Source organism: Euprymna scolopes, chromosome 20, assembly GCF_053919585.1.
Source record: "Euprymna scolopes isolate OS-2025 chromosome 20, ASM5391958v1, whole genome shotgun sequence".
Lineage (NCBI taxonomy): Eukaryota > Metazoa > Mollusca > Cephalopoda > Sepiida > Sepiolidae > Euprymna > Euprymna scolopes.
In genome coordinates, this window is record NC_136501.1 from 55,132,156 (window position 1) to 55,156,393 (window position 24,238).

A 24,238-nucleotide genomic window follows, 5' to 3' on the forward strand; every position below is an offset into this window, starting at 1 on the left:
CTTTGGTGGGAAAGTAGGTAAATACCTACTCTCAATAAAGCTATATTTAAATACCACTATAATACTTAGTTTTATTTATGTATCACTGTATGATACCATGCACCAGTTTAAAAAAAAATTGAAATTTATACATCTTAATTTATAATTCATGGCTCATGGTAAAGAGATACATCAGATTTGACTGCATAATCAGAAAGAGCACACAATTTTACAAAAGAGTGCCAAGTTTCATGGGAATAACTTGAAAAATAAATAAATGGTGGCAAAATTATCAAATTTCTTGAAATGTTGAGACCGTAATGTAGCCCACTTTTTCTAAAGAAAAATGTCCACAGAAAAACCTAAATTTTGGCACTTACAATCCTCATAGCTTTTGAACTACTGATGGTATTTGCATAATTCAAACGGTTTTAAGCATCTTTTACATAGCTCTTTTCATTTCTATAGGGAGGTTGAGGAACTGTCTTGATGCTCATTTTAGTCAAATAGTCTGTTACAAGGATGAAGCACCCTTGGGACAAACTTCACGCAAATCTTCATCATCTTAAATTCCTCGCGAATAATTGTGTGTGCAGTTCCCACTCTGACATCAAACTGTGCACTTATTGTTTCTATCGACACACAACAGTCCTTATCCATGCTTTATTTTGCCAATCAACTCTGGTGTTCTGACTTCCTTACTCCTCCCACACCTCTCATCATCTTGTATTGCCTTCCTTGAATCTCTTATGCCACTCAAAAACTAATGCTCGATTCATGCAAGATGACCCAAAAGCAGTCTGAAGTATTCCCTACATTTCTGTGGCATTTTTTCCAAGTTAAAATAAATTTTTTTTATTGCATATCATTTTTCTAAAGTGTCGTCACGTCCAGATTACATTTTTGAAATTTACCAGCTGTAACAGGCTTTAGTAGGGTGTATTCCAATTTCTGCTGTAGCCGTTCATTTGAGCCTGAAATCATAAAAATTGATCAGTCACCTTATAAGATGGATACCAATAACATACTGAATTTTCAATAGTCTGCAACAATTTTAAATGCCTGTACAAAAAGTTTGGAAAGTTACTGAAGGCACTTCATATTTGGATTCTTCAGATTACTGTTTTGATTCTGAGTGTCATTTTCACGACGTTTCGGTTGATGTAACTTCCAACCTTCTTCAGATGTATCTTCCCAAACTCAGGAATGTTTCTGTCGAACTCAAGAATCTGCATGAAATTTCTGAACGGTACCCTTTATTTACTTCATGGAGGTAGCATGCTCTTGTTCTGTGAGCCATGACTAGAAGTAAATAAAGGGTTCCGTTTATAATTCCGGGGAGAATCCTAAGTTTGATCGAAAAACTCCTGAGTTCGACACCTGAAGAAGCTCAGAGGTATTAAAATGTTTTTGACCATAATGAGGGTATGACTCCAATGATTTTAACGATCGTTTTTGCTCAAGGGTATCCAAGACCATTTAATGTTGTTCACAGGACTAAATGAATAATCATATTTTTTACACTTTCACATTATTTTTTTTTTTTTGCTTTTTAAATAGATGCTTACCCCTTCCACGTCACAGGATGTCATTGATCTCTGGTCAAAGGTTGCCGATATGTTTGAGGATGCAGGGGCCAAAATTGTGCCAGTCCAACTTCCACATTCTCCTTACGGCATCAGTACTTACAATGTGCTTTGTTGTTGTGATGTGGCTTCAAATATGGCTCGCTATGATGGAATTGAATTCGGTAAGTTGAAAAATGTTATTTGTATTCTTTTAAGTCCAACAATTGTCATCTACTCACATCTTTAAATCAGCTTTTGCAGAGTGGTTTTATCATTACTCACTATAATAATGAGATTTGTTTGGGCTTATACATCTGACCGACCACTACCAAATATCCTCTTGGTGCTACCAGATCAGGCTGTTTATTGGCTTCCTGAGACGAAATGCACCTACATTAATGTTCCTTTTTGTTTTTCTATTCTCTTTTGTAAAACTTAATTATGTTCTACAAAACCAAAAACAAAAACAACAGCCCTTTCCCTTCCCTCCCCGCCTTTTTTTTTTCTTCCCCTACTTCCCAACTGGCCCTGTCAGTGGGGCATTAGTATACACTGACTGCCCCCCTGCAGAGAGTAAATGTCTCTCAATGGGGTCATCTGTTGACCGTAGGTGGCAACCTGCAATGCCTAAGGACGGGATCCTGGTGGTTGAGCAGATCATGTTCAAGGTCCTATTAGGACATGAGGTGCAACACACCACTTTGGCCCTTACTTGGGTTAAGACAGGTGGTTGGATAGGCCCGATCCAATCAATCGGTTGGTCATGACTAGCACTAAATCAGACAAACACAACAAGAAAATATGCTCACGCTCTCCACATTAGGCAAAAAACTGATTTAGTAAGCTGTGGCTGGAGGGTCAATCAACTTGCTGAAGAATGGATAAAACATGGCTGGAAAACCAACATCTTTTCTAGAAATGAGGCCATTAGAAAGGACGAAGGAAACACGGGTGCTTGAGTCCATCAGCAGGAAGAGTATACTTCTCCTGTATTCTTGTTGTGTTGGGGCGAATGGGTTCCCCCCCCCCCAACACTTCCCAAATAGGGCTCCGAGGCGGGTGGGGAGCAGGAGAAATGAAAAATTCAAAATTCTTAAATGGCAAATAAAAAGCCTCAAAAAAGAAACCATTGTGAAGTTTCAGACAAATCTAGTTCAGATTCAGAAACAGAATCACAAAACCAAAATCTCATTCAAAATCTACCTTTTTTCATAATTATTGAAGCAACCAAAGGAGAACCAATAACAAAAGTGTCTCCCTTCAAAATAGAGAAAATTTTCTCAAGTATCAAACCAAAAATGGTCAAAAAACTAAATAACAGCACACTACTAGTAGAAGTAGAAAGCTAAAAACATATCACAGAAATCCTTAAATGGAGACATTTTAATAGCCAAAAAGTAAAAATCTATCCCCACAAAACGTTGAATACTAGTAAAGGAGTAATCAGGAGTTCAGAACTATCGGTGTTTCTTGGAAGAAATTAAAATTAACCTAAAAAATCAAAACGTTACCAATGTAAAAAGGATCCAAATTAAAAAATATGGTAAAACCATCGATACAAACTCCTATATTCTAACCTTTAATACCCATCAAATTCCAAGTGACATTAGAATAGGATACAAAAAATAAATATAAAACCATACATACCAAACCCTCTCAGATGCTACAAAGATACGGACATCATCGAGACCGGTGCACACACTCTCCAGTATGCATAAGTTGCGGAGAAAACGAGACCCACACAGATTGCCAAAAAGAGCCAAAATGTATTAACTGCCAAAAAGGCCATAGTGCAAATTCAAAAGAATGCGACAAATGGAAGAAAGGAAAAGAAATTATTAAAATAAGATATACAAAAAATATAACCTTCCAAGAAGCTTGTAACCTAGCCGGAAATATAAAAAACTCAGAAATAACAAAAAAAACATACAGCATACCACTGGACCAAATAACCAGAAGACATTATGAAATTACTCAACGAAGTAGGGGAACTAATGGAAGAATCAAAAAAATCTATGAAACAAACCAACAACGAAAATAAAGATTACAAAACTGAACAAAACTCCCAAACCAAAATAACAGAACCAAGAAACCAAAAAACTCAAATTAAATTAAACGAAGAAAAAGAAAAACTCACCAAATGAAAACAACCCTCATAAACAAACGAAACGAAACATCACCACCCAATAAAACGAAAACTTAAGGAAAAACAATTAACAAACCAAGATCTAGATCCCAATCAACCTCAAGAGGAGGAAACAAAATAGAAACACTGGAGGAGATGGAGGTAGAAGATAAAACACCCCCAGACAAATCAAAAAGCCGACAGAAACAACAAAACACACAGAAGAAGAATAACACAAAACTTAAAACCAACCACGGGAAAAAAAATAATCCAATGGAACTGTTGTGGTTTGAAAGCAAATATGAATGAACTACAACTATTTATAACAACCTACAATAATCTGCCTTCAAGAAACCTTTCTGAAACACGACAGCATCAACATCAAGAACTTCCAATCCTTCAACTACACCCATAATTCCGGAGGCAGAGCCTCAGGGGGTGTGTCGATTCTGATCCAAAATGACACACCCCACAGTAAAGTAAATTTCACTACAAATATCCAAGCAATGCCCATCAAGGCCACTCTGCATAAAACTATAACAGTATGATCTACATATATTCCGCGAAACAAAGATATAGACAAAGACGAATTGAAAAAACTAATCAATCAACTGCCCAAACCCTTCATCCTGTTAGGTGACTTTAATAGCCACAATATACTATGGGGGTGGAAGGACAAAAAAAAAAGAAAATCCTTGAAAACTATAATAAACTCCTTTCACTGACTGAACTAGAAGATGCCATCAGAAGATCCCATAACACTGCTGTAGGACCAGATGAAATTCACTACGAAGTCCTGAGACAACTATCTACTGAAACACTAAAACTCCTATTAAAAATCTTTAACAAAATATGGATAGAAGGCAAATTCCCAGATATATGGAGATTGACCACAATAATAGCAATCCCCAAACCAGGAAAAGAAAACTCAAACCCGCAAAACTATAGACCAATTTAACGAACCAACATCCAAGAAGAGGGAGTCCCACAAGGGAGTATTCTATCTGTAACCTTGTTTAGCATTAAAATAAACAACATAACAAAGTGCCTAACTCCCAGTGTTGGCGGATCTTTATATGTGGATGACCTCCTTGATATATTGCAGGTCAAAAATATACATATAGAACGCAAGCTCCAACAATGCCTAAATAGATTAAAAACGTGGTCAATAGAAAATGGATTTAAATTCTCTGAAACAAAAGCCAAATGTGTACACTTCTGCCAATGAGGAAACTCCATAACGACCCTTGTTTGAAACTTGAAAATACAGAAATTCCCATTGTAGACGAATATAAATTCCTAGGTTTGACATTTGATAAAAAACTGACATTCATCCCCTACCTGAAGAACCTGAAAACAAACTGCAATAAAAGACTGCAGCTGTTGTGCATTATAGCCCACACAGAATGGGGTGCAAATCAAAAAACCCTTCTAAAATAATACATTTCACTGATCAGGTCAAAACTTGACTATGGATGTTTCATTTATCGGTCGGCCAAAAGAACTTACTTAAAGACACTAGACCCGATCTACCACGGAGGGCTGAGACTGGTACTGGGAGCCTTCAGAATGTCCCTAGTGGAAAGTCTAAACATAGAGGCCAATGAGATACCAGCAGATATAAGGAGCCATAAATTAACTACCCAATACTATACTAAACTAAAATCATGCCCAAACAACCCTGTATACAATGACACATTCCATCTAAGACACAGTGAACTATTCGAAGCAAATGAAAAAGCTATAAAACCCTTCAGCCTACGAATGAAAACAATATTACAAGAATCAGAGATAACAACCAAAAATATCCATGATCATATATTGTCTGAAATCCCACGTTGGATTCTCAAAAAGCCCAAAATGATCTTCGAACTAAGTAAACTCCCCAAAGCAAAAATCCACCCCAACACCTACCAGGAAAAACTCCACGACATACTTCTAGATTACCTCGATCATCTGCACATCTACACAGATAGCTCTAAGGACCACAACAGGACAGCATGTGCAGCTGTTCTGAATGAAACAACTCAGCAGAAGGCACTACCAACTGAAAGCTCCATTTTCACCGCAGAAGTTTGTGCTATTGAACTTGCTCTCAACATTCTAACAAAAAACAAACACAAGAAGTTTATAATTTTGAACAATAAAGCTCAAGAACCCACTAATCACCAAACTATTGAATAGACTAAACTCGATGACTACCCACAAAGTTGGTTGGGGTGTTTATAGTACACTGGGGCACGTCGTAAAAATTTACCGAAATTAAAATGTTTATACCTTCAAGTATCAACATAAAATTTGTTGTATATTTAGAATTACACTTATTTAAAAAAAAAAGAAAAACACAGAAAAATGTTTATAATGTACATACTCATCACAAAACGAAGATGTCATATTCTAAAAATTATATGGGTTTGGCTAATAAATGAAAATATTTACTTATCAAAGGTCAGCTACAGATAAATTTGCCCATAGAGTCCTGTGTAGGCTTGTCAAGTTATTTTAGTGTATAATAAGGTAAAGTCTCTTCTGATTAATATATTATTCCAATTTTATTTTAAATAACTCTACATAATAATAAAAAAATTAGTCTTTATTTTCAAATGCTTCCTTTTCAGAATGGTTTTATTTTTAGTACAATATGTTATAATCAAAATATGTTATTTTATTGTTCACTTTGAACCTTTTGTTTTTCAATTAAAAATTTTTAATATTTAAATATAGTTATTAATTTCAGATTTTCTTTTTTTATTTTTTGGGAGTTTCAGTTCAATTAAAAAAAAAAGATTTTAATGTAAAGACTAAAAAATATATATTTTTATTACAAGATATTTTAAACAATATTTTTATTACAAGATATTTTAAAAAAAAAAAAACATAGAAAACTAAAGATTTTAATATAAACTTTTTAAAATATACTTTTTTATATAAAACGATTCTGGAAAAAAAAATTTAGGAATCGCCCCAACACTAGTTTCTGTTCATACTGGGCGTCCATACAATGGAAATGTGTCACAGACTCCTATAAGGATATTGGAAATAAATCATAATAATCAGATATATTCTGACACCACATTTACCAGATTACTTAGATAAATACTTTTCGTTTTAACAAAAGGGCTACAATAATATCACAGAGTCTTCATTCACGTTGAACGTCCACAGAATGCCCAGCAGCAATATATTACATACTAGCCTGGGTGCCCGACATTGTCTGGGTGTTTAATGGTGTGTGTTGAACAAAATAAAAAGTGATTGTATGCAAGCAGGCGCGAACCCGTACCACGAAGGAGGAAAAGAAAATGAAAAAAAAAAAAATGGTGTCTTTGCCATTGCGTTCATTGCCAAACCAGAAGTGGCAAAGGTTTAAATTAAGGCTAGTCAATTTAAAAGACGGGATAACTTACGAAAATATCAGCGACCTCTCCTTGTAGAAAAGTGTCCAGTTGAGGGTGAAGGAATTAATATTTTTAGCCAATTTTTCGATATTTGTCGTATGAAGGGTTGAGCTTCAAAACGATATCGATCTCATGAAAATCCATCGTCTCTGTCAAAAGTTTTAGGCAAACATGCAAACATGCATAGATACATACATACATACATGATGATGATGATGATGATGATTGCAACGTCTTGTCAGACGAGTGCCACTCCCTCAGACATTTAAAATCCATGAGCCCAAATGTCTGAGGGAGTATCTATACAAATATGATGTTACAGAGTCTTAGCTTTGTACGACAGCTAAGTCTCTCTCTCGGCTCAAAATGTTGAGATCCAGCAACAAGCAAGAGCAAGATAGCCAGCAACAAATTAAACTGCAGACCAGCTTAATGCGGGTACTGGTCTTCCGCTTTATGGTTTTTTAAATCAGAGATTTGCTTCTCCTAGAAAGGTTGCCTTCACCATGGCTTACGGGAGCCCTCTCTACCCCAATACACATATACACACACACAAATATACACGGTGCTAGTTGGCCGTTGACCCAGAAAAAGAGTTCATTCGCCCTTTAGAAGGTCTTGTTTTTAATCCTTCAGGAAGACTAGCATACATACATACATACATTTAAACAGACATAGCATACATACATACATACATAAACAGACTAGCATACATACATACATACATACATACATACATTTAAACAGACAGGTGAGATTTATATAATAGATGAAAGATGCCGTTGTAGGATTTCCACAGGTCCTGCTAGTATGTATAATCATTTTTTTTTCTTTTTTATAAATCAAAACCAGAGGAAGATTAAATCATGATAGTACAGGGAGATGTATGTAGTACCGGAGACTATTGGTTTGGTCATATTGAAAGAATGGATGAGAATGCTTTAGTTAAGCAAGAAAAAAATGGACAGAAGTGATAAGGATAGATAAAGAGCTGGCCAGAGAGAGGTTAGTATGCAAGTCAATTTCTAAAAGCTGCCCAATATTTGTCATCCTATAAAATGGATATTAAACTGAATAAAATACATAGAGAACATGTTAATTATATCATGATTACTAGTTCAATCGAATAATTTGTAGCAGCTGCCGTTTGACACTATTGCATATTCAAGTGAACTCAACCTTGGAAGTTCAATTTCCCTTTCAGGTTTTATTTGTTATTTGTCTAGAGTTGCGGCTTTTATGTTAATTGCCTCATACCAACAGGCTTCACATTCAAAATAATGGCATGATTATTCCAAGTGGATATTTATAAACAGTTGGAAAATCTTATAAAAAAAGCTCTTTTTCTTCAAGACTGTACAAGTGACATCACTTTTAATAACATTTAATCGCTAATTTCCTTGGCCTTTTTGGCTAGGGTCAACGCGCAGTCCCCAGGTCTATCGGACCCAACCCAATCCTATTTTTAGCCTCTTAGCTAGCCTAGTGAGTGCCCCATCCCTCCCCGACTAGGAAACCTCCAAGATCCCCCCTCCTAACTCCAATCTCCCCCCCCACCTCTAAATTTCACCCATCTTGGGAGAGAAAGAAATCAATCACTAACATCTCCTCTTCACCTACCAATTTTTCTTTTTTCCCTTTGTCCCCACCCCCCGATCCTACTTTTAGCCTCTTAGCTAGCCTAGTGAGTGCTCCATCCCTCCCCGACTAGGAAACCTCCTCACCCCCTCCTAACTCCAATTTTTTGGAGTTAGCCTTGTGCCTAAAGTTTTTGTCCATGTTTAATTTATATTGTATTTTTTTTTTAACTGGAATAAAAGATTTGATATCTCAAAGTGTAGTATCTGTTCTAATATTGCACTTCGCTCTTCTCTGACCTCGATCAGTAGAGGGAGAAATCCTTCTTGATTGAGTCAATTTTTATTTTTGTTCCTATCCAGAGTGCCCCTTTTTGGAGAGCTGGACTTTCCCCACATTAAAAACCGACCTTGTATCTAACTCTGCCCTCGAGCAAATAGGAGCATTTAATCTCTATCTGTGCCTAAAACTAAACGAAAATTTCACAAGCAAATTTTTTCTCTAGAACTACCTGCCTGTGGAACACAATACTGTGGGGCTGCTTCCCAGCTTATGACATGGTCGTCTTTAATATTTCAAGCACATAAATTATTTAGCCAAAAACCATACACTTGGCTGGATTTTTTTCGGCTCTTCACTCACGACAAAGACAGTTGCTCTTAGTATTAGCAGCAGTAATACTTCTTTCTTCTTTTCACCAACAATAAAAATAAACAGCAGTCCAAAATGCATATGAATGGCATGGCATCCTGAACAAAAAAAAATGTCTCCTTTTATTCTCAACAGTGTCTAAATCTGCATAATCATACTTCCTTTGTAGCCAAATTGTTCTAGATTCTCCAGTCACTGTTTCCTTACACTGAGCACATGCTAACTGTGGCCGCTTATTACCTGTTTCTCTGCACACGTTACCACATATCGACATATCTCACAATATGGCCAAGTTCATAGTTGCTATTGTTGTAATAGAATATCCTACAAGCTCTCTTTCCTATGGGGGACTTACTAATACAGAAAACTATATACAGTGAGCACTGTATTCACTGCTCTCTTGCTTCAGAGATAAGTAATGTCTTAGTGATTTCTGTCTATACATTGTTGTACTCTCTACTGCAGTACACTTTTCTATTATCATAATTGTTGTAAGTAGAAGCAACACTTCTTCTTTCCATCACCGTGGGCAGAATTGGACTATTTGAGGGGTCAGGATAGCAAGAAATTGTTTACACTGAACACAACCATATTGTAGTCAGCTGGACAGCAGGTCAGTGGAATAAGGTTCTACAGGTGAGCAGTTCTAGGAAAAAGCTTTGTTCATGAAATTTGCGCTTAGAATTGGGCACTGATAGAGAGTAGGGGAACTTGTTAGTGGCAGTTGTAGCTTTTTGTGACAGTTTGTTTGTGGGGTGGGAACCATTGAATGACGCTCAGCCGAGCACTTGCCATGAAAATAACAATAAAGCAGAGACAGGCTTGTGACATCTCTTCTGTGGGGAAGATGTTGAAAAGAGGAGAAAAAGGCATCTCCTCTCCATATGTGGCAAGAGTACTCCGTTAATCTCAATGTATTTGAAAAAAAAAAAAATTGTTTGAGATTTGATTTTACTTTTTAATTAAATCAAAAGTTTTTTTTCTCTTTGTTTACTTTCTTTGCTTTTTTAAACTCAAACAAAACATATCGCCACTGAAACATAAGCAACTATTATGATTTTGGGACAGATTTATATTGAGGCAGCCTGGCTGGGGAGTTGGGCAGCAAGGTGCTTATTCATATTGCATTAAAATTTTGGCATGTTGGTACTCTTGGGAAAATAGGGAGCAGGATGGGAATTTCTGGTTGTATAAATATATATAAGTTTATATACCCTATCAGTAAGTGAAAATATAAAAAAAAGAATAAATCATTTATAATATACTATATATATATATATATATATATATATATATATATATATATATTGATCTAAACAAATTTAGATGGTCACGACATTGGACATGCTAATGCTACGGACTAATAGTCAGTTAAAATTAGGCATTCTAATTAGGCAACTTAATATATGGTTGCTTTCCAGCCTTTTTTTTCCCACAGAAGAAATCAGTCCTCTCTCTCTTTTTTTTGAGGATTCGTTTCTTCTGTGGAAAGCAACCATTTATTAAGTCACATGACGAGGACTTCTGGTTTTAACATTAGCATGTTCAGTATCGCGACCATGTAAATTTGTTTATATTAATAAAAATATATATATATATCTTTTCCTTCTTTTATTGGACACTCCTAATAACTTTATTAAATTCATTAGTTATCATTTTTAAATACCTTTAACCTAGTATATATATATATATATATTATTATATTGTTATATATATATATATATATATTATATTATCATATATACATATATATTATATTATTATATATACATATATATTATATTATTATATATACATATATATTATATTATTATATATAGCTGATAGTCTACTTGTATTGCATGTCTGGTATTCTGCACAACTACTTGTCCAGTACCCCCTCACTCACTCACCCTAACTGAAACTTTTAAATAAAATAAAATGAAATCACAGCTCAAGCAAAAGTTACGTTTAAACCAGGACCAAACTCAAAGAAAACCAACCTGCCTCCTCCCTTGAGGCTTGCATTTACTAATATCCGCGGGCTTAGAACTAACTTAGATGATGTTGAGTCATTTCTCCTTGTAAACACCCCGGATATCTTAGCATTAAGTGAAACTAACCTTCACTCCTCCATTCCCTCTAACCACTTTAACATGCCTGGTTATCTCCCACTCTACCGTAAGGACTCGGACAGACATATGCATGGACTTGGAGTCTATATTCGTAACACCCTCCCCCTGACTAGAGAAATAGAACTAGAATCAGAGGACCAGGCCTTTATGTGCTTCAGACTAAATATGCAACACAATATTAGCTACTTGTATTTTCTCTACCGCTCTCCCTCAAACCAAGACTGTACCCTAATAAACAAAGTCTCAGACAGCATAGATATAGCACTCTCCCTCGATACTAGCGCACAAATACATGTATTTGGTGACTTCAATGTCCACCACAGTAACTGGCTAGGATTCTCTAATCACACAGACGTAGCTAGTAGCGCAACACATAGCTTCTCTATATCCCATTCCCTATCTCAGTTGGTTACATTTCCGACACGTTTCCCAGACCAGCAAGATCAACATGCCTCACTTCTAGATCTCTTTCTGACAACGGTTCCCAATGACTGTACAACAAATGCCCACAGCCCACTCGGGAATGCTGATCACGCTGTGATAATGGTAGAAATCAGCCTAAATTCTCGCCCTAAAACTGAAGACCCACTACTCAAAACAACGAGGTATTACAAAAAGGCTGATTGGGAAGCCATCAGGGAGCTCATCAGAGATGCCCCATGGTAAAATATCTTTACTCTTCCAGCGGAACAGTGTGCAAATGAGACCACTGAATGGTTCAAAACTGCTATTGAAGCACATGTTCCCGCACGGAAATTCTATAGCAAGCCCCACTCCCCCCAATGGTTTACTTCTGCTTGTGCAGCTGCCATTTGTCAAAGGCAGCATGCGTTCCGCAGATTCAACCGACATAAGTCCAGCTCAAATAAACAGAAGTTTATAGAAGCTAGAAATAATTGTAAGAGAGTGATAGAGACAGCTAAGACAGATTACTCTGAAACCACCAGAAAACGCATCAAAGCACAGAAATTAGGAACCCGGGATTTTTGGAAAATCTACAACAGTGTAGTAAATAATGGACAGTCAACTATTCCCCCACTATCAAACGATCATGAGGTTGCTTGCACGGCAACTGACAAGGCTAATCTGCTTGCCAGTCGGTTTGCCTCAAACTCCACACTGAACTCGGTACACCACTCACTCCCTGATTTTCCTCTGTGAACAGACGCCTCACTAGACGATTTGAAAATCACCCCTTCTCAGGTACATGCTATTATAAAAAACCTAGACACCTCAAAAGCATGTGGACCAGATCTCATCCCGGCTGTGCTATTAAAAAAATGCTCTGCCGAGGTTGCTCCAGTTCTGTCCAAACTTTACAATAAATGCCTTAACAAATCTTGTTTTCCCGACTGCTGGAAAACCGCCTCTGTGGTATCAGTCTTCAAGAATTCTGGTGAAAGAACTGACCCGCTAAATTATCACCCCATTAGCCTCCTCCCGCTTTTCGCCAAAATATTTGAGTCCTTAGTTAATCAAGCCCTAGTCCAGCACCTAATGGCTGCTAAACTCCTGACTGACAAACAATATGGATTCAGGCAAGCCCGTTCAACAGCAGATATCTTGACTGTAGTTTCTGAATGTATATACCGTTCATTGGATAAAACAGGGGAGGGTAGAGCGATGGCCCTCGATATATCTAAGGCTTTTGACAGGGTATGGCACGATGGTCTTCTAAGGAAAATTAGATCATATAGTATCACTGGAAGAATTCATAATGTAATTAAATCCTTCTTAAGTAATAGAAAAATCAAAGTTGTCCTCAACGGTCGTACATCCAAACAATATGACATAAATGTGGGAGTACCTTGGACCTCTATTATTCCTGATATTCATAAACGACCTCCCTGATAAAATTGTTTCGGAGATGGGTATATTTGCCGATGACACCACTCTCTATAACAGATATGAGGGGAAAACAAATGAACACATATCCAAGGAAATGGCAGGAACACTAGAGGATGACCTCCACTCCGTAGTGGAATGGGGACAAAAATGGTTGGTCACATTCAATGCTGCTAAGACTAAGCTTGTTTCCTTCAATAACTACAAGAAACCTTCTCTACCACCAATAGCAATGGCCAAGAACACATTACCTGAAAGTACTTCTTTTAAACTCCTCGGCCTAACGTTTACAGAGAATATGAACTGGAATAGATACATTGAGAGCATTGCCAAGGCTGCTGCAAGGAAGGTTGGCTCCCTCTACCGTGCTAGAAAACTACTTACGCCTGACAGTATCCTATACCTCTATAAGGCAACCATTCGCCCATGTATGGAGTACTGTTGTCACATCTGGGCTGGTGCATCTGCTTCTTGTCTCTCGCTCCTGGACAGGGTTCAAAAGAGAGTCGCCAACCTGATAGGTCCTGAACTGTCATCTAGGCTTCAGCCTCTGTCCCATCGACGAGATGTTGCATCCCTCTGCCTGTTCTACAAATACTTCAATGGTGAATGCTCTGACGAACTGCAAACACTTGTACCTCCCCGACGTAAATACCCCCGACAAACCCGACAAGCTACTAAGTCTCATCCCTTTACAGTAGAGATCCCTAGGTGCAAGAAAGCCTTTTACTCCAATAGTTTCTTCCCCAGAACTGCGGGTCTTTGGAACTCCCTTCCGGGATTCTGCTTTCCCAACTGCAATGATATGCAGAAGTTCAAGTGTAATGTTAACAAACATCTTTCTACTCATCTCCCTTCATAATCACCCCGCTAATTAAGTCCCTGATAGTAGCCCCCTGCTTCAAAGTGGCACTGTGCCTTGTTTGGGGTGAAAATTGAATAAAAAAAAATTTTGTTTAAATATTATAATATATATATATATATATTATATATATATATTATATCATTATATATTATATATATATATTATATTATATATATATATATATTATATTATTATACATATATATATTATATTATATATAGATATTATATCATGATATTTATTATATATATTATATTATATTATATATATATTATATCATTATATTATTATATTTATATATATATATATATATATTATATTATATATATATATATATTATATATACATATTATATATTATTATAATTATATATTATTATATATTATATATATTATTATAGATTATTATATATTATTATATTTTATATTATATATTTATTTATTATATTATATATTATTATAGATTATTATATTATATATTATTATATTATTAGATAATTATATATTATAATATTATTATAGATTATTATATATTGTATTATATTATTATAATATATATTATTGTATAAATATATATTATTATATATTATATCATCATAGATTATTATATATTATATTATTTTATATATATATATATATATTATTATATATTATTATATATATATTATATATATTATATATTATATATTTATTATATATATTATTATATTATATATATTATTATATTATATATATATTATATATATTATATTATTATATTATATATTTTATTGTATTATTATATTATGCTGAAATTCAGAAACTCACAGTTTTTTAGAACTTTCATTAATTACACCATGGATTTCTACATTATAACCATTTCATTTATTATATTTATATTCTCCTTACCAAATTCTTTGGAAAAAAGAAAATAAAAAAGAACTTCCCAACTATTTTCTGAGGAATATTTTTTTTCTGATGGTGGGCTTCTGCTGTTCAATAAAACATGTGTAAGATGTATTTCATTAAAAAAAATATGGATAAAATATGAGTGAGAATTAAATATGTCCTCTGGTTTTGGAATGTTGACTAAAGATATGCAAGAGGGCACCCAACCTTGCCAATCATAAAGTTAAATGTTTTGATTCATGCAGATTTCACATTTATTATTACAGAGCCTATTCCCTGTTGAATATTATATTGTACCTAATGTATAATACTGATTTCAAAAGTTAAAAAAATTGACATCAGGTGCCATCAGCTAAAATCGAAACCAAAACATTTAGCGCTCTAGTCACGTTCCCTACCATTTGATCTATGCATGATAATGAAAGCAAAAAACGAATAAAGTCATAGAAATATTGTTTCATGTACTAATCGGTCACCATTCACCAAGGCCAAAAGCCACTCAAAGACAAAGCTTCATGAGATTGTAAATTGAATGATGAATAATAGTATGAGAGGACTGGTGGAAACAATTGGTGGAAAGGGCATTATTTGATTACTTAAGAGAGCATCTTGATAAGTATATGTTTACATTGGACTTGATGAGATTATATGAGTCAGCAGGGAACCAGTTCCGTGATATTGTGATGGAAAGAAACCCTGTTCCTGGAAGTGCCATTTGTTTTGTGGTACACGGAGGAAGAAAGAAATGTTTGTTACTGTGGTGTTAATTCTTGTGGGGTTCTTGCTGTGAATGTTTCACTGGGGGGTGGAAAGTAGAGATTGGAGATTATATATTGTTTTTTTTTATTTCACTTTTCTCTTTTTCTTTTTTTTTTTTAAGGACACCGAGCAAAAGACAATCTCTCTACAGAACAGATGTTTGCCGCAACACGCCATGAAGGCTTCAATGATGTCGTCAGAGGAAGGATATTGGCCGGCAACTATTTCCTCTTAAAAAGGTAAAGCCTCAATTTCTGACAATTCTGGATTGATGGTTTTCGTCAATAAAAAAAGAAAACAATTTTGTTTCTGAATTTTTGAGATGGCAATTGAGTTTTTGGATTATTTGGATTCTTCGGATTACTGTTCTCATCGTGAGTGTGATTTTCACATTTTAATCGATGTAAGCTCCAACTTTCTTTAGGTGTATCTTGTCAAACTCGAGAATGTTTCTGTCGAACTCGGGAATTTGCATTCCAACTTCGTTCTAAGAACCCGTAACGTAGTGCCTAGAGTACTTGGAAAAATCAGTTGTAAAAGTGATATTCTCCTGGCGGTTGAAGGTTCAATTCCCAGTATTGAAAAATACAATTGCGAATGACTTAGTACTTCTAACCAGTCATGGCTGATGGAAGAAGAACATGCTACTCCGTGAAGTAAATAAAGAGTTCTGTTCAAAATTTTGTCCAGATTCTAAAGTTCAATAAAAACATTCCCAAGTTTGACCTGAAGATACACCTGAAGAAGGTCGGAGGTTTTCATCAACCAAAACATTGTGAAAATTATACTCAAGATGAGAACAGAAGTCCGAAGATTCCAAATAATATGAAAAAACAATTTGCAAATCAAATTGGTCAGCTAGAACCATTATGAAAAATAGATAGTTGATTGATTAGACTAATCAGTTGATGTAAAAGAGATTTGAATATTACGTCCCATTGTCCTATAAGTAGGACACCAAATAATTTCTTTATAAATTCTATAATCTAATATATATATATATATATATATATATATATATATATATATATATATATATATATATATATATTTGTATATTTTGGCAGCAAGTCATTATTCAAACCCATTTGATTGAACACGACAAGAGTTATTCTTTTTTATGATTTTTCTGGATATCTTTTCGATTCGCCGAGCAGTCTTTTTTATTTCAATCGGTATGTTGTACAGAATGGTGGCCAAAAGTTGTTGTTCACCCATATTCTACTGAAGTGCTTTTCTGTCGGTGCGTCCGATTATCATCAGGAGCGGTTGTTGTCGTTTTCTTTTTCTTTTCTTTTGAGGCTTAGTGTATTTATAGATAGAAAGTGCTTGAGTAGAATGTGGCTCAACAACAACTTTTGGCTGCCATTCTGTGCAATATGCCGATTGGAATAAAAAAAGACCGCTTGGCGAATCGAAAAGATATCCAGAAAAATTGGAAAAAAAAATAACTCTGTCGTGTACAATCAGATGTGCTTGAATATATATATATATATATTTACTGTGTCCAAATGCACATCTAATATATAAAAGGCTATATGTCTGTCTGTCTCCATATTTTTAAACTCTCTTTTTAAAATCTCTTCCGAAACTAAAAGTCACAGAGCGACGCTAGGGGTTTCAAATGATTGGATTTTTTATGGACTGTTCTTTTATGGGTCTTTAACCAGGTAAAATAGTTTTTAAGGGGTCAAAACTGAAAAAATCCTTATACATTTATCATCTTAGTATATTTTTAATCAGTTCATATGCATGTCACCTTTGTACAGTGGTAACGTCACCAGCTTTGAATGCTACAGTTTTGGTTTGGGTTTCAATTCTAGCTGATGGCACCCAAATACACTTTTTTTTTTTTACTTTTGAAATCACGACCCTGTAATAATATATACAAAATCTGAACAAATTAAAATATCTTATTTAAGCATATTTTACGACCGGGCAAAGTCGGGCGCCTCCCAACCTACCCAGCCCCTGCTAGCAGGGTATATAATAGTACCATACTTTGGGGTAATTGCAGCAACTAAAAAAAGTGCTCTTCATATGCGTGATTGCCAAAAGAGCACTTTTAGCTAGTTGGCGTAATTACCCCAAAGTACGGTACTGATTACTGCATAATTACTCTGAAGAAAGGATAAAATTCATCTATATTCATCAACTTCTCTTAAAGTGTTCTTGGGACTCTTTAAAAATTTCTAATGAAATTTGTTAAAATTCTATTTGTTTATTGATGTATGAACGTATCTAAATAAGTCTTGCAGTAGTAAGCCACTTCTTGTCAAAACTGCAATGTAAGTGATTACATGAACTGCTTTGCTTCTTACCATAATGTGTAAATTATATTGTATAGCCTCTTGATTTTTGAAATATATCACATGTACCCATTTACAGGAGAGTCAATATTTTGTTTTCTAAATAAAGTAGATTTTTGTTTTTTCTTTTCAATTTGTGCATTCTAACTCATTTTCAGTAATTACACAAAATTTCAATCCTAAAAAAAAAAGAGATATCCTAGGACATTTCTAAGCAAATATAATTTATCAAAAAACTTTTGTTACTGGAATCTACTCCTGCTAGTGACTGTGAAGTCGATCTCCCTCTGTATGTTTTCCTTTCCTTTTTCAAAACACAGGGTTTAATGTGCACGAGTCCTTGATATGAAACTACTTTTTTTTTTTTTATCCCTCCTCACTTTCACTTAAGAAATGTGAATCTCATGCTTGAATTAGCTCCGTTTTACCCCTGCTGCATGCACTCTATCATCACTGATGTTCGACTCGCAAGATTACTGCGTCCAAATGGGCATATATAAATAATCTTCTTTTCCTTCTTACCAAACATGATAATACATATTTAAAAAAAATTTTTTTTTTTTTTTACATTTTCACCCCAAAACAAAGCACAGTGCCACTTTGATGCAGAGGGCTACTATCAGGGATATAAGTTGCAGGGATACTATGAAGGAAGTTCAGCAGCAAGATGTCTGTTCACATGACACTGAAACTTCTGCATGTCAGTACAGTTGGGGAAGCAGGAACTCGGAAAGAATTCCAAAGTCTAGCAGTTCTGGCAAAGAAACTATTAGAGTAGAAGACTTTCTTACATCTAGGGATCTCTACTGTGTAGGGGTGGGACTTTGCTGCTTGACGGGTGTGTCGGGGATATTTACGTCGAGGGGGTGTAAGGGCTTGTAGTTCGTCGGAGCATCCACCATTAAAATACTTGTAAAACAGGCAGTGACATGCAATATTTCGTCGATGGGACGGAGATTGAAGCTTAAATGACAGTTCAGGACCTATCAGGTTGGCGAATCTCTCTTGAACCCTGTCCAGGAGTGAAAGACTAGTAGCAGGTGCACCAGCCCAAACGTGACAACAGTGCTCCATACATGGGCGAATGGTGGCTTTATAGAGGTACAGAATACTTTCAGGCATAAGTAACTTTCTAGCACAGTAGAGAGAGCCCACTTTCCTTGCAGCAGCTGCTGCTACAATACCCTTGTTCCAACTCATGTTCCCTGTGAATGTTAAGCAGAGGAGTTTGAACAAAGTATTTTCAGGTAATGTATCTTTAGCCATGGCTATTAGTGGTTGAGAAGGTTTCTTGTAATTATTGAAGGAAACAAACTTAGTTTTGGTAGCATTGAACGTTACCATCCATTTTTGACCCAATTCCACTTCAGAGGTCTTCCATTAGGGTTTCCACCATTGCCTTGGGTATGTGTTGATTTGTTTTCCCCTCATGCCTGTTATAGAGCATGGTGTCATCAGCAAATATACCCATCTCAGAGACTATTTTATCAGGGAGGTCATTTATGAATATCAGGAATAATAAAAGTCCAAAGATTGACCCTTGACGTACACCCGCATTTATATTGTGTTGTTTTGACGTATGACCATCGAGGACAACCTGGATTCTTCTTTTATTTAAGGAGGATTTAATTATGTTAAGTTTTCATCCAGTAAGAAGATCTCTCCTTTCATTTAGGTATTATGAGTAATGAATCTGATTAGTAAAGTTAACCTTTTTCTTTCACTTTTGGTATTAAAAATTTTGTGAGGGTCTCCAACTACAGGGTGGGCAACACCGTGAGGCAATGCCTTGAACAAGAACAATAATTTATTCATTTTCAAGCAATCAAAGCTCCTGTAGGGGAATAAATAAGAGCACGGGATTACCGGTGTAGTGTAAGGAGTGAGGTCCCTTGAAAATAAAAGAGGAGAGTCCGTACACATGAGACACGGACGCAAAAAGTTCTTCTCCTAAAAGACAATGTTGGACAGGCAGAGTACAACTCTAGAATACAGTCCTCACTCCTCCCGTAAACCCCACTATTGAAGTGAGTAATCTTTTTACCTTAATGTTCTGAATTGCAGTGTTGTCATGTTTTCATGTTTGTTAATAAATTCTTGTCGTTTATACTTGTTGTACGTTTAGTAATTATTAAAGCTGGTCGGTAGATTTGGGACTTGGAAGAACCTAAACCCGTACCAACACTCCATTTAATTATCTTTATGAAAACAAAACTTAAAGTATTGAAAAGAACTTTTAAAAAATTCTATTAAAAAAAAAAAATTTAATTATGAAATTAAATCTACCAGAGTACATTTCAGTTTTTTTTTTAAAGAAGTCATTTTAATCATTTGTTGATAGTTGTAAAAGAAAGTGTTGATTAGTTGTTTTTTTTTTTAACTATTTACAAAATATTAAATAGCTGACTTGTTTATAAATAAACTAAAATGCATTATGACGGATTTAATTTCATAATTTTTTTTTTTTACCCCTGCTGTGTGCACTCTATCATCACATCATAGCTTTACTCAGTTATTTTTGATATTTTACACTATGACTGGGTAGAAGTCATATTTCAATAAAATAAAATAATACATTTCAAAATATAAGGTTACAGAGAGGCGAGAAACATACACACACAATCTTATCAATTATTATTAGATGTTTTATTTCAATAAAATACGAGTAATAAATTTCAAAATATAAAGTTACAAAGAGGCGAGAAATACACAAGAATTAGTCACACAATTTTATCAATTATTCATAATTGTTTCTGAATTTTTGAGATAAGGATTGATAATTCATATTTTTTTAACTACTGTTCTCATCTTGAGTGTTCTTGGCAGAGCATTGTGGTCTATGTAACCTCTGACTTTCTTCAGGTGTATCTTGTTGAACTCCCGAATCTGCATGGAGCTTCAAATGGAATCCTTTATTTAATCCATGGTGGCAGCATGTTCTTGTTCCATCAACCATGACTACGTAAAACTTAAAATACAGTTGCGAACTAATAAGGACTTCTACCCAGTCATGGTTGACGGAATGAGAGCATGGTACTCCTGTGGATTAAATGAAGTGTTCCATTTGAAATTCCATGCAGATTCCTGAGTTCAACAGAAAGATTCCCCAAGTTTTACATCAATTGAAATGTTGTGCAAATAACACTCAAGATGAGAAGATTTGTCTAAATAATAATAATAATAATAATATAATCTATATATATAAAAGCGAAAATGTATGTATGTATGTGTGTTCGCTTTTTCTGTATGTCAACAAAAGGCTTTTTTCAGAGAAGCGGTCGCTCGTTTCACAACTTTTTAAAACTTTTTATATCACATATAAATCGTAATATCTCACAGTTAACAACGAAGCTCGCCTGTCTATTTAATTTGCTCGATTTCGGGAAGATAAATATTCAACATTTGTCACTCGCCGCATGTGGGTTAGTCTTTTTCCTATAACATCTTGGGGGAAAAAAAAAAGTGTTCAGCACTAACTTGACCTCATTAACTCATTAAAACAAGCACCTGCCAAATCCAAGTAATTAAATAAATTCAAACGTGTTTCTGTTAGCATCTCGTGGTGGGGCAATGGTTAACGTCGCATGTTTTTTTTTTCACACTTTAATTTACAAGTTTGCCTCAAGGGTTCGGGTTCGATCCTCATACTTACTTTTTTTTTTAACCCCTCCCCCCCCCCCCCCGGAGTTTCCACACACACCTCCAAACACCCGGGCAACGCCGGGTACCCCTCGCTAGTATAATATAATAATAATAATAATAATAATAACACAAATTCACATCCCGTTTCCTTTTTTCATTTTTTTTTTTTTTGATTCATTTCGTTGATTATTTCTCTAGTCGTCACTGGAATTCTAGAATTTTCCGCCTCTTATGCTGGTGAAATCAACAATAACACCTGAAGCTAAAGTGTTCCATATTAAACAATCCCAGGGAGATGTCGAACATTGTTGTTTCCAGAATCGCTTTTCAAACATCAGCTCATTGTATTCAAGAGTGACTTTCTATTTAACAACAGCTGTTTGCCCTAATGCTCAAATGTGCCGTGCCATTTTCTTCTTTTTTTTTTTTTTTTCAATCAATTGATTTATGGATTGCAATGATCAAGCATACAATACAAAACACACAGTCACATAATCAATAGGAAAAATAGCAAAAAGTATTTATTGATAAAAATCAAACTTTTACTGTTATGGACAGATAAAATCATGTATAACTTTCCTCCATCTCTCCTGAACACTGGACAAATCTGATAATATTAAATTTGCAGTGACAACACATGTAGAATATAAAATACATATCAAAATGTGTGTCACTAAGACAAACCTCTGTAAATGTGTGAAATAGAAAAAAAGAAAAGTGAATATTGAGAAAACCAGAAGGAATTAACACAAAATAGTGGGACATTAAGTCTATGTACAGGGTGGAATGATAAAATTGTTGCCCTAGAAAAGATGGCATGATTCCATTTCCAGTTGATGAAAACCAGTTTTCTTTTCTTGATGCAAACTATCTTCTAGTTGGCTAATTATGTACAAATCCCAAGAGCGAATAGGAGCCTTCTATCATGTCTGAAAGTGACACAATGTTCAACGAGCAAGATTGAAGATACGCCACTGTACAACTCATGATTTCTACAGATACAAATTATGACAACAGGACCATTGCCAGCACCCTCTAAATGCAATTTCAGATAATAGGGATGTGCTCAGGATGATGAAAACAAAGTTTCTGGCTACGGTTATGGCCTTTGGTGTGGTTTTGAGTGAGGGCCACTTCGTGCCACCTCACATCTTCAAAGTTGGTTTGAAAATCAACACCAAAGTGTACCTAGATGTGCTGATGAGTGTGGTGATCCCCTTGTGTAGTCAGGTGACCAGTGGTAGACCCTGGGTGTGGCAGCAGAACTCGGTGCCAGCCCATAAGTCCAAAAAGACTCAAGCTTGGCTTCAGAAGGAGTGCTACGACTTTGTACCCTTCTCTTACTGGCCACCCCCTTCTCCCCGGCCTGAACCCGCTGGACTACTTCGTTTGGTAATACGTCAAGAATATCACCAACATGATCTTCCACAATACCAAAACCAGCCTGATTGCCGCCATCCACTGAGTATTAGCCGAGCTCACACCGGCACTTGTGGAAAAGGCATGCTCCCCAATCCAGACCCGTATTGAGGCTGAAAGCAGCTACGTTGAAAAGATGTCAGCTCTACTCCATAATCAAGTTACTTGAATTGATTTTTTTTAATAAAAGTTTAAAAATAAATCTGTAGTGTTATTTTCTTTATAGGGACAATTTTATCGTTCCACCCTGTATACGTGTATGTATGTGTGTGTACATATACATACGTATAAGAAGTGAGAGATGAGAGTTCGAAGTTGAATAAAAACTTTTATTAACTCACCGGATCAATAAGGAAGATAGAAAAGAAAAGAAATAACCATGCCATTTCAAAGTCAATTGCTTCTCATTAGAAGAGGAAAAAGAACCAAAATTATAAATCTTGAGAAAAACTGGCTTTAATGACATCAGCTTAGAAATGAGAAAGATTAGAACAACAGGAAGTAGAAAGTGTGGCTAGAGATATAACATAGCATCTACCTATAAAAAAAGTCCCAATTCATTTCAGTTCAGCCAATCAAAAGACACTGTTTACTTTTTCCTCATTTGGAGCCATGGATCAAATTGATACTGGAAACAAGAAAACGCTTTTTACGTCTTTAAAAATTGTTAGAAATTTTGTGCTGAAGAATTATTCAATTGCTACACTTAAAACATATGAAACTTTATATAATATTCGGACAAATTATTTCTATCGCAAATACAAATAAAGTCATAAAATTTTAAAGTGCACACAGACTTTATGAACACCCTGTATAAACAGAGACTTATAAAGGTAGGTATGTGTATATGTCTATCCCTATTCTAAATTTCAAGGTGTTGCAACATTTGTCATAGCCATCAATTCAATAATAGGAAAAATCCAATAATAAAAGAAGCAATCAGCCAGCTATGTGGCCTACATGTGGGAGTCCCAATCGAGCCACGATGATGACTATGGTTGGACAACTGTTTGAACAGAAGCTTGATTTGTTCATAAGCACGACACGTGTGACTGATTTTGATTTTAATTTGAGCAAAAGTATAGCTTTGCTTTCAAAA

At 35.3% G+C, this 24,238-nt stretch overlaps 1 protein-coding gene across 3 annotated transcripts in view; it reads left to right on the forward strand.

The window, feature by feature from the left end:
* LOC145241434 (glutamyl-tRNA(Gln) amidotransferase subunit A, mitochondrial-like) overlaps window positions 1-24,238 on the forward strand; it is a 99,727-nt gene that overhangs the window by 49,882 nt on the left and 25,607 nt on the right. For all 3 annotated transcript variants that reach the window (XM_080104386.1, XM_080104385.1, XM_080104387.1), the window contains exons 7-8: window positions 1,540-1,729; window positions 15,891-16,008. In XM_080104386.1, coding sequence (XP_079960512.1) covers window positions 1,540-1,729; window positions 15,891-16,008 — 308 coding nt within the window. The remainder of the gene's footprint in view (window positions 1-1,539; window positions 1,730-15,890; window positions 16,009-24,238) is intronic.